Raw genomic sequence first — 11277 nt, 5'->3', positions numbered from 1 at the left:
GTTTCTCACTAATCTCCCAGAATTCATTTCACCGGTTAGGTTACGGTAGAAGGTCTCCTTTAGACACTCTTACCTACAAGGCTCTTTGATATTTCCAAATTAACGGTACTCCCATTATGCATTGCTTACATGTTAACGTTTAGTTAAAACTTTAAACGTGGGTATGCCTTATGATAAGAATACATTACTGACTAAAAACACTAATCAAAAGGACTACGTATTTCTCATCAATCTCCCACAATTCCTAGCACTACTCAAATCGGGTTACAGTAGGTGGTAGCCATTGGACCCTCTTCTCTAACAAGATTCTTTGATATTTCGGTATATGATATAATGGTTCGCATAATTTGTCTATTACTTTTTCACAGCTAATTTAGCACAATGTACAAGAGAAAGTACAAACAATTTTCTAACGGTCATAAATATTACAGCACTGTAGTATCCGTTGGGCCGTCTTTTCCTTTAAGGCTCTTTGTGAGTTCTAATTTAACGGTTCTCAATCTGCTTAGTTTTCGACTGTTTAAGAACCATGCCAGCACAACCTACGCATGTTAACGCCTTTTATAACGGTTTTTACATCATGTATTTCGCTGGGAACAAGACAATGAAATAATCTGGTAGTTTTGTCTTTAATGGGGCGTGGTTAAACACCCACACACACTCCTTCCACACACACACACACACACACACACACACATATCTCCACCGCAGCTCACAAAGCGCAGACCCTCCAAAAGGAAACAACTGTAGCCTCCGGAGAGGAAATGAAGAGGCGGCTGCACAAGAAATACCTGGTTTTGATCCTGGCATACACAGGTTTACTTCTGCTAATCCCCTACGTGTTGGATTACGGGGATAAATCCGTGCACCACAATAACAAACTGCGGCAGCAACAGCCCAGATGCCCAGATTTGGAGAAGCTTTGGGATGATAACGGTAACGCGTCGGAGCAGCACGCCGTTAACAGGAGCCAAACTCGGATACACATTTACCTTCATGCCACCTGGAGAACCGGATCCTCGTTCCTGGGGGAGTTGTTCAACCAGCACCCCGATGTCTTCTACCTGTATGAGCCCATGTGGCACATATGGCAGGCTCTGTACCCGGGGGACGCTGGAAGCCTGCAGGTCTGCTTACTGTTTTTATTATTAGTGTTATTCCACTCATGGCCATTATTATAACCAGTGTTACCATGTCAACAACTGTAATCAGTAGCCGAATCAGAGTCTCAAAATATAAAAGTAACCTGATTACTTTCCGTTACCTCAATATCAAATGCAATGCAAATAAATACAAGAGTAAAATGAATATGAGGTTTTTCTATTTCAGTGTAGGCCTATTGTGTAAAACAGGGGTTTCCAACCTTACTTCATCTGAGAGCTACTTTGAAAAAATGAAAGGGGCAAAGAGCTACTTGCATCACATCGCTTACATTTATTCACCTAGCCCTCATCAACTGAATTAAGCTACTTTTGTACACGGGTGAAATTGCAATACCCAAAGCTTATCACACATCTTAACTTCACATCAAGGTCCAAGAAAACGACAATTTCTCATATAATATTATGGCCCACAATACATAGTAAGTACATCACTGAAAATTCACATAAATGTCCAAGAAAAAACAGAACAATGTGACCTTAGAAAAGAAGAAACCAAGATATTTAGGTTAAATGTGTTCTCTTAAATTACAGTAAATGCCTACAGAATGGTTTAAAAATGCTGTTTTAGTTCAACATGTGAATTAAAAACAAACTCAGACTTTTTGTTTAATAAATCAGGTTTCCATCAACTGCATTTACAATAAAGAAGAAGGAAATTAGTCAATACATCAATCTTGTAATCCTGATAGTAATCCCCCTTTTTAAAAATGTACCAGTAATCTGATTACACATTTTTTTATGTAACTAAGAGAATACAGGTACTTTTTCTTGTATCCTGATAATGTAATCCATTGTACATTTTAAGCCTGTTTTTTTTTTAGCTCATGAATGAGAGGAGCAGGGAGAAGAAAGTCTTATTTTACCCCTTACTCAAAAATAGATGGTGTGTCAATCACAGCTGCTTACAACCAATATGAATACGACCCCCTCTGTCCTTGGACCCTCACATAGGACAAGGAAACACCCCACAGTTAACGGGAGAAAATAGAAGAAGGATCCCTCTCCCAGGACGGACAGACATGCAATAGATGTTGTGTGTACATTCAAAAGATAATACATTTACAACATAGGTAGTCCAAATGCTTGAAAATGCATGTGTCTATAAATAAGAAGACGACGAATCCAGGTACCTCAGAGTACATGTACTTAGAAAAAGACATTATAAATGGCATTTGAAGACAGTCGAAGAGAACCAGAAGTGGGAGATAAAGAGCCACTTCTGGTTCTCTTTGCTTTTTAACGACTGTTTTCAAATGCCATTTTATAATGTGTTTTTCGCTGCACTATTTCTTAATGCTCTAAAAAAAAAAAAATGTTTGTAAAGCACTTTGTTAAAAAGGTGATATATAAATGTCCTTGTTTTGCAGGGCGCGGTGCGGGACATGATGAACGCCTTGTACCGGTGCGACTTCTCCGTGCTCAAACTCTACGCAGGCTCTCAGAACATCACCACCTCCTTCATATTCGGCTGGAAGATGAACAAGGTGATCTGCTCCGAGCCGCTTTGTGATGCTCACAAGAGGCACGACATCGGGCTGGTGAAGGAGGATCAGTGTGCAAAGTGCAAGAAGAGGGACATCAGAGATCTGGAGAGGGAGTGTAAGAAGTACCCGGTGATGGTGATCAAAGGAGTCCGTGTTCTGGATCTAAGCACGCTGGTTCCTCTCATGAAAGACCCGGCGATCAACCTGCAGATCATCCAGCTCTTCAGAGACCCGCGGGCCGTGCACAACTCCCGGCTGAAGTCCAAGCAGGCCCTGGTGAAGGAGAGCATCCAGGTACTAACTCATACCAAAACATCCCATGGCTCCAGCTTCTGTGTGTCAAGATGTGCAGCTTTTCCTTTCAGGCTCTGGAAAACACAGCAGGCAGTGTTGGGGTAAATACCTGTAGTGTAATATAAGAGCTTTTTGAAAACTCCCACTGGACAGAACACAGGGATTTTAGCCTTTGCAGACCATTTACATGCACACAAACCTATATACCCCACTACAGAGAAGGGAAAACCCCTGAAAGCAGAATAAGGCTCCTTGTTAAAGTAAACCACCAGACTCTATTGAAATTATTTTTAACTTCAGCTTGCAGAACAGGAGTTGCTTGTTTATCTCTGCCCTAGTTAATTTGTGTTGTGTGACTTCTGCGTTTTAAGAAAGTTTGTTTTGGATTCACCAAAGTCACACAATAACACAAAATAACTAACTGAGCGAGGCACCGTAAACAAAAGCACCTCCTGTGTCTTGCAAGGTACAATGACTGTTTTCTTTAATGGAGTCTAGTGGCCTGGTTGTTTTCTCCAAACTTCCGTCTGGCTGACCACCATCTAAACCGATAGAGAAGCAGCTCATGCAAAACTCACTTCAAAACATAAAAACAAAGCACATTTAATCAGGCCCCTTTTTAAAGTAACCCTCCAACCCGGAGTAAACAACAACAGGCTCCTCCACATGTTTTGTATTATTATTATTATATTATATCTTGCAGGTGCTGAGGAGCAAGAAGCAGACGGATAAATACAAGCGGCTGCTGGTGCCGAACAACAGGGTGAACCGGGCCGAGAGCTACGTCTCCAGCGCCATGGAGCTCATCTGCGACAACTGGCTGAGCGACATGATGCTGGTGCTGAACGCCCCCCCCTGGGTGAGGAGGAACTACCTCAGGGTCCGCTACGAGGACCTGGTTCTGCAGCCCATGGAGGAGCTGCAGAGGCTCTTCCTCTTCTCAAATCTCACCAGCTCCCCGGCGCTGGACCGCTTCGCCCTCAACATGACGCACGGACACGGATACTCCTCCGACAAACCCTTCCTCATCTCCTCCAGGGACGCCAAGGAGGCCATTTACGCCTGGAGGGAGAGGCTGAACGTGGAGCAGATCAACCAGGTGGAGGCGTACTGCAGCGAGGTCATGAGGCAGCTGGGCTACGACAAGAACAGCAGGGACAAAACCACATGAAGAGGTGCAACGCATGGGCAGGTGAGCAGAGAGGGGGGGAATAATCTGATATTTAACTGCATTAAAAGCAGCCACAGTCTAGTCTCTGTTACGTGTACAAGTCCTTAATTCAAAATCTTGCTTGAGTTCAAGAAGTCACAAAATATACGTAATGTACCAAAAGTACCATGAACTACAGTAGTAAAAACATGCTTTTTCATTAGTGCCTGAGCAATCACCTCATGTTATATAATATATTATAGTACAACAGTCATAGTGGACATCTGCATTACATTTCTAATACTTTAAACACATTTCCCTTATCATTATACGGACACAATGCAATACTTTTTCCTTAATATTTCCTTAGTAAAAGTATAAGTAGCCATGATGGTGCATTATTGTGTTGAGCACTCTAACTCGGGCTGGGCGATTATCGGCATTGTGATATTAAATATTGAGATGACGTGCTACACAATTACGTCAACATTTCTAATAACAAGCTCCTACTAACTCAAACCTCTCAGAAAATCTTTAAACTTTTAGTCTTCATCTGATTACTGTATTTGAGTCAGTGTATAGCTCAGGAACTATTGATTTATATATATTTTAAAATATATAATGAATGTACTGTTCGATTTATTTAGCACTAAACTTCTTATATTATTTGTCAGGTATTTAAGTCACAAAGGAGTTTGCAAGCTTAGACATTAACATGTGATTGTTTCATAAATACCATTTATTTATTTATTTATTGAATTACCAAGGAAACATACCAAAATATGCCAGTTAGCTTAAGAATCTTACAAAGGGATCAATACCGTTTTATCTGAACCTATATGTATACATTATAAAGTATTTATTAGTTATATATTATGCATTATTAATCTGATTGAAAGCAAGTTACTAAAGCTGTCAGATACAACAGTGCAATCAAAAGTACAAAATGTACTTTCCCAGTTCACAAAGTGGATTCATCCAGCAGTGAAAAAAGGGGTAAGATCCTCAGTTTGACAGTGAGACAGAGAGAGAGTTTTTAACGGTACGCTCAAGTTAGAGCAGGAAGTCGCTGTTTAACAGAAACCGCTCTGAGGCTGATCCCTGACCTTTGACCTCTCGCTGCCAATTAAAACCAGAGCGTGCATCGGGAGGATCAGTAAAAGATCACTCTGTTTTCCATTTCACCCTGCAGGCTAACTGCTCGGTTTCAATGCATAACACTCAAACACACATACAAATAAAAAATCCACTAAGTTATTACTCCTTGAAGCGAAGACAAACAAAAGCAGGTTTATGCTGATCGAAAAGCTGCAAAGGCAATTTAATTAAAGAGCACTGTTCACACATGAGTCACTGCAAAGTGTGTAAAGAAGTTAATTTAGTGTACAAACCATAAGACGTTAAGAAAACATTAGGGTTTCCATTTCATTTAGTTTAGGCATAGCAAGGAAATAAGCATTTAGGAATAGACCGTCGGCTGAAGCTATGACTGTAACACCGATTATTTATTTTTCTACTGTTTCTTAAGATACATTTTATACCCCCAGAACAAAATAAAAAATACATATATTATATTTTTCCTGAACAACGATACATGTACACACAAGTGTTGTTATGTCAGGTTCATATTTGTGAATAGGCAGTTTTTTCTTCCATCGGCTGAGGGCCGAGTGTTTCTCTGTCAAACGTTTGCGTACACGTATACAAGAATGATTTAGTGACATCACAAACAGATGGCGAGCCCATTCATGTTTGCAACGAGCAACTTTCACAAGTACGAGGAGGAAACCTTAAGAGGCCCTACTCTGCTTTTGGTGTTTCCCTCTCCTGTAGTGTGTTGTACAGGTTTGTGTGCATGTAAATGGTCTGCAAAGGCTAAAATCCCTGTGTTCCCTCCAGAGGGAGTTTCTCTCCCCCTTGCTTGAAAAGCTTACATTGGACTCCTTTGTTTACTTCCTAAACATAGTGATATCACTATGTAACATGTTAACTTTTCACACCTGTTGGTGTATTCTGTCATGGTTATCATATTATCTGCCACCTGTCAGGTAATGATGGACTCTGCTCTTTTGTTATAGATAACAATCATAACCCTATTAATGTGTCACCGTGTTGCTGTTGCTTTTTCTTTTTTTTTAAATAGGGAGTTCTGTAGAGAAAGAGAAAGGCCACCAATAGTCATTTGTGTTGTGTGAGCTTAAGAAAGTTTGTTTTGGATTCACCAAAGTCACACAATAAACACAACATAACTAACTGAGCGAGGCACCGTAAACAAAAGCACCTCCTGTGTCTTGCAAGGTCAAACCACTGTTTTCTTTAATGGAGTCTAGTGGCCTGGTTGTTTCTCCAAACTTCCGTGTGCTGACCACCATCTAAACCGATAGAGACGCATGCATGCAAAACTGACTTCAAAACATAAAAACCCACTCCTTCAGGGTAAAATAAAGCACATTTATTTCAATTCCAGGCCTCCAGCAGTGGCATTTAAACACAAGTAAGACCAACTGTAGCAGATTTTTAGAGCCTTTGGAGCGAGGCAGTCTCAGAAATGTTCCTCCCTCCTTATGATCCACTGATGTGGTTTGATAGAGGCCTCATTGTTTCCCTCCTGGCAGTGCCGCCTCCTCTGCTGGACCGCGGGGGGGCTGGCAGACCCTCCTCTGAAGGGGGTCTTGTGCACGGCTGTCCATGACGGGGCACAGCTCCTGGTTACCACCGGCCGTCAGCAGCAGCCTCTCCAGCAGCTGGCCACCTGACGGGGGGATTCATGTCTCACTGCCCCATCCATGACTCTGATAGTGCTGCAAATACTGACAAAAAACAAAATTGCCAAACAACTATGGTTGAGAGTATGGAGGAAATCACATATGATCTTTTTCTTTTTTCTTTTTTTTTGCAGACTTGGCACTTCAGCAACATTATGCAAAGTACAGGACAATGTGTCTGTTAAAGGAAATGGCTTCAGTAATGTGGATTTAAGTGGGTAGAAGTCAAATATTAGTACAGTTCAATAGTTTTCAGTTCAAATAATGACTGTAGTGCAACTTTTAAAGCCAGAAAATACAATTTAGAAAATATTACTATATGATCAAATCAAGTTTATGTCTTGTTGCATATTAAATATCACTTAGATATTCATATATGTTGCCCAGCTCCAGACACAGCTCCTCAAAATCTAATGGGACATCGTCAAAAATCTTAAAGGAGAGGGTGTCATGGCCATTTCCACTGATCATAATTCCATTGTTGGAGGTCTACTAGAATAGATTTATATTGTGCAATTTTCCAAACTCACATTGGTTTCTCATACAGCATCTCTGTAAACTACGTTTATTCACTGAATTTCACTCTCTGCCTTAACGGCTCGTTGTAGCTCCCAATAGCTCCAGCCCCCCACCCTCCCTGTGAGCACAGTGTGCTCTGATTGGTCGGGACGTTGTGAATCGCGCTGAGCTCCGTGGAGGTGTTGTTTCCTTGTTTAGGATACATAGCGACACACAGCCAAACTCATCCTGAGCACACACAAACTCACATCCGAAGTAAAAAACAATAAGTGTGGCTTGATATTGAGTAAGAAAAAGGTTGATAAACGCTGTGAGAATGGGTCTGCAGAGAGAATTTCGCGCGATCCCAACTGTCTGTTATCAGCCTGCAGCCAGGGAGGAGAAATCAGCTGAGCTGCCTGTGTGTGAGGAAGTCCGTGGATTGGTCAATTTGGACCAATCAGCGGGGGGCTTAACGTACGGCTCCGCCGACGTAACGTAATGGCTCCACGGATTGGTCCATTTCGTTCCGGGTACGGCTTGACATCATGCCGTACCCGGAACAAAATGGACAATGACGTATCTCCAACGAGGCGTTTTGGGGAGGTATTTTCTGTGTTAGAGTTTTACTCGCTACAGGGTGTACTTTGAGGGTTTTGACTCTGCACACCGTTTACATGCATAAAACCTTCATAACACACAAGGGGACGGGTAATAACCGGAAAAAGCATGACACCTCTCCTTTAAATCAGGCTGTTGTTTGGTCTATAAAATGTCAAATGTGCCCGTTTTGTCCAAACTAGACTAAATCCCAAAACAATAATAGGTTGCAAAGTATTTCTTCTTCAAACTGTTCTATTTGTAGAACTTCAATCCCAAAAAGAAGAGCAGCAAGTGATTTAATTATTGTTTAGTCAATGAAACGTCTAAAAATGGCCGTACATATTTCACAGTAAAACTTGTTATGGCCAAAATCACACATGTTGTTTTGTTTACAATGACATATGACCAAGAGTAGAATAGTATTGTTTAATTTGAGAGGCTGTGATCGGAGAATATTGCATTTTCTTCACTGTATCTGCTTGAAAAATGACTAAATCTATGAAGATAACTGATTGTTCCAGCTTTAGACTCACTGATAGAGCTATTGATGGAGATAATGGAACTCATCAATCATATTGACAGTTATTTTCAGTGTGCAGCTGTAAACTATATCCTAAAGAATGTATTTAAATCCTCAGTTGACTCTTTATTTTCTCTTGCAGGGGCCTGGTGTTCAGCGCTGAAGGCAGAAGGTGGAATAAGAAAACAGGCAGCAGGAATGTGCTCCGCTGGGAGAGTCGAGTCCTACAGACGAGGAGGCTCGACGAACTGCAGGGAAAACAAGGAGAGCAGGAGCAGAGGAACTGAAGAACGGGGGAGAAGGCCGCTTATTTTGACAGTGTTACATTTTTAACACCATGCCGACAGAGAGAGTGTGGGAGGGGGAATAAACGCTGGCCAGCCTCCACCCTTCTGTCCTTTTGAGTAGCACTAATCCTCCTCAAATCCCCGGCAGCCGAGTGCCATAAAAAGCCCGAGATGGCGACGTCGGAGCGGGGGGTGCAGAGAGTCGGTTCTCTCTCACCTGCGAGGCTTATCGTGCAGACAGTGTGGTAATCTGCAGCATTACTGACACTTCACAGTAGCTGGCTCTCTAACAATGCCAATGAAATGCTTTGAAAGAAGAAACTACAGTATGTGTGTGGAAAAAAGAGGCCGGACTGAGGAGCCGTTGTCCCCCCCCCCCCCCTCACCCCCCAGCCCCTGAGGAATCCAGACAGCTGCAGCACCCCGCTGACAAAACACTCACGAGAGTGTGAAATCCTCTAATATCACACGGACGTGTCTGGAGGAACTTTTCCTAGCAACGTTTTCACAAACACACGGTACTGATTCTTACTGTTTATAGTTTTTATCTATAATATTTTCAAAATGCTGCGACATGCCTCTGGGTTAAAGATGGAGGAAGTTTTCCAGCATCAATGTGTTCAACTTCAGAAGTTGGTTCTGTAATGGTTTTGGGGGGAAAACCTGCAAGAAATAACGTTTAGATTATTTAAACTGACCTCAATAAAGAGTTTGTAAAAAATAGAAAAGAGAAAATGTGTGTTATTGCTATTCATTGGGAGGAACCTTAAACAATATGTAATCTTCTCTCAATCAATTCAATATAGTGGTGCAGGAATGAGTCCTAAAACCCTGAGCATGTTGGCGTTACTGAAGCTTTTGTGTCCTAAGAGTGTCTAAGTGTCTAAATGAGACAACTAAACGTCATCTTGCCGACCATTAGCCGCCTTTAGCTTAGCGGTGGTGTCGTTTCTTTATAGCCTAATGTTAGCTTTTTACTTGTTTTTATTACTTCATGGTTAAGGACAGTAAATAAATCAGTTGAATGTTTAAAATCGGAGTTTCTCCCTTTACGCTGTTCGGCCGCTGCTGGCGTTTTTACAGTTGTTTTCTCCGATAACTTCAGATTTGGACATCATTGAGGTTTTTATTAGAAGCCAAATTATCCGCAAAGGTCTCCTACTCTGCAGAACAAATATTCTATGGTATGAGAACCGCTACAAGCTAAAGGACGTTTTCCAGCATCCACGTGTTCAACTTCAGAAGTTGGTTCTGTAATGGTTCTGGGGGGAAAACCTGCAAGAAATAATGTTTAGATTATTTAAACTGACCTCAATAAAGAGTTTGTAAAAACTAGAAAAGAGAAAAATGTGTGTTATTGCTATTCATTGGGAGGAAACCTTAAACACACTAATATTCTGTTATTTAAAGGTGGGGTAGGTAAGTTTGAGAAACCGGCTCGAGATACACTTTTTGTTATATTCCATGGAATGCTCTTAACATCCCGATAGTAATGAATATCTTAAGTGCTTTGACAAAAAATCCATAACAAAATTTCATCTGTGGAAGCCGTAGTACTGTAAAAAGCACGACCAATCATTTTAGCCGGCCCGGCTAAAATAACTGAATGGCCTACCTGCCTGTCAGCCTTCCATCTGTGCACAAACTTATCTCGTGCCCTCATTGGTCATGTGCGCGTTCGTATGTGTTGGAGGAGGGGCTCTGTAAGGAAGTGGCAGATTTTTTCCGGTTGTGTATTTTCAAATTCTACGCACTCGAGCTGGTTTCTCCAAAATTACCTACCCCACCTTTAATGTAATGTGTGGGGCAGGAATGAGTCCAAAAACCCTGAAATGAGTCAGCATTTAAGTGCTTTCTGTAAGCAATGTTTTTTTCGGTTACAACCTGAAATTAGGTCTGTGGGTTAGCTTTACGCTGAAGCTTCTGTGTCCTAAGAGCGGCGGTTGCCAAAAAGTGTCTAAATTAGATCTTTCCGAACATAAGCTGCATTTAGCTTAGCAGTGGTGTCGTTTCTTTATAGCCAAACGTTAGATTATTACTTATTTTTACTACTTCATGGTTAAGGAGGTTTTAAAGCGGTAAAAGTAGTAAATACATCAGTTTGATGTTTAAAATCAGAGTGTCTCCCTTGACGCTGTTCGGCCGCTGCTGACGTTTTTGCAGCTAATTTCTCCTATAATTACAGATCCAGAAGTCATTGAGGTTTTTTATCAGAAGACAAATTACCCCTTAAAGGTCTTCTACTCTGCAAAACAAATATGCTATGGTATGAGAACCGCTACAAGCTATAGGCTAGCGTTTGCTCAGTTAGCTCCTCAGATTAAAACCCTTCTTTCGATTAAAAGCACCAAAGTGTGTATGGTAAAGTCGTGGCTAAAATCTGGATATTAAAAGTCAATTTATGAAATCTTCTGACAGCTGAAGCATGCTCAAAGGGAAAACAATGCCAGTACAGGAGACAAGAGGAAACGTTACCTTCCTTTCACTGAAACTATACAATACTACTAAATATA

General features: G+C 41.3%; 1 protein-coding gene across 1 annotated transcript; it reads left to right on the top strand.

Annotated features, from left to right (window-relative positions):
- Positions 1 to 700: 700 nt before the first annotated feature.
- On the top strand, positions 701 to 9487 carry chst7 (carbohydrate (N-acetylglucosamine 6-O) sulfotransferase 7). Its single transcript, XM_034146149.1, has 4 exons — positions 701 to 1127; positions 2531 to 2941; positions 3645 to 4133; positions 8620 to 9487. The coding sequence occupies exons 1-3, from the start codon at positions 765 to 767 to the stop codon at positions 4110 to 4112; spliced, it is 1242 nt and encodes a 413-aa protein (XP_034002040.1). The 5' UTR covers positions 701 to 764; the 3' UTR covers positions 4113 to 4133; positions 8620 to 9487.
- The last annotated feature ends 1790 nt before the right edge of the window (positions 9488 to 11277 follow it).

The sequence above is a fragment of the Trematomus bernacchii genome, unplaced genomic scaffold, assembly GCF_902827165.1.
Source record: "Trematomus bernacchii unplaced genomic scaffold, fTreBer1.1, whole genome shotgun sequence".
NCBI lineage: Eukaryota > Metazoa > Chordata > Actinopteri > Perciformes > Nototheniidae > Trematomus > Trematomus bernacchii.
This window is presented reverse-complemented; position numbering and strand designations above follow the sequence as displayed.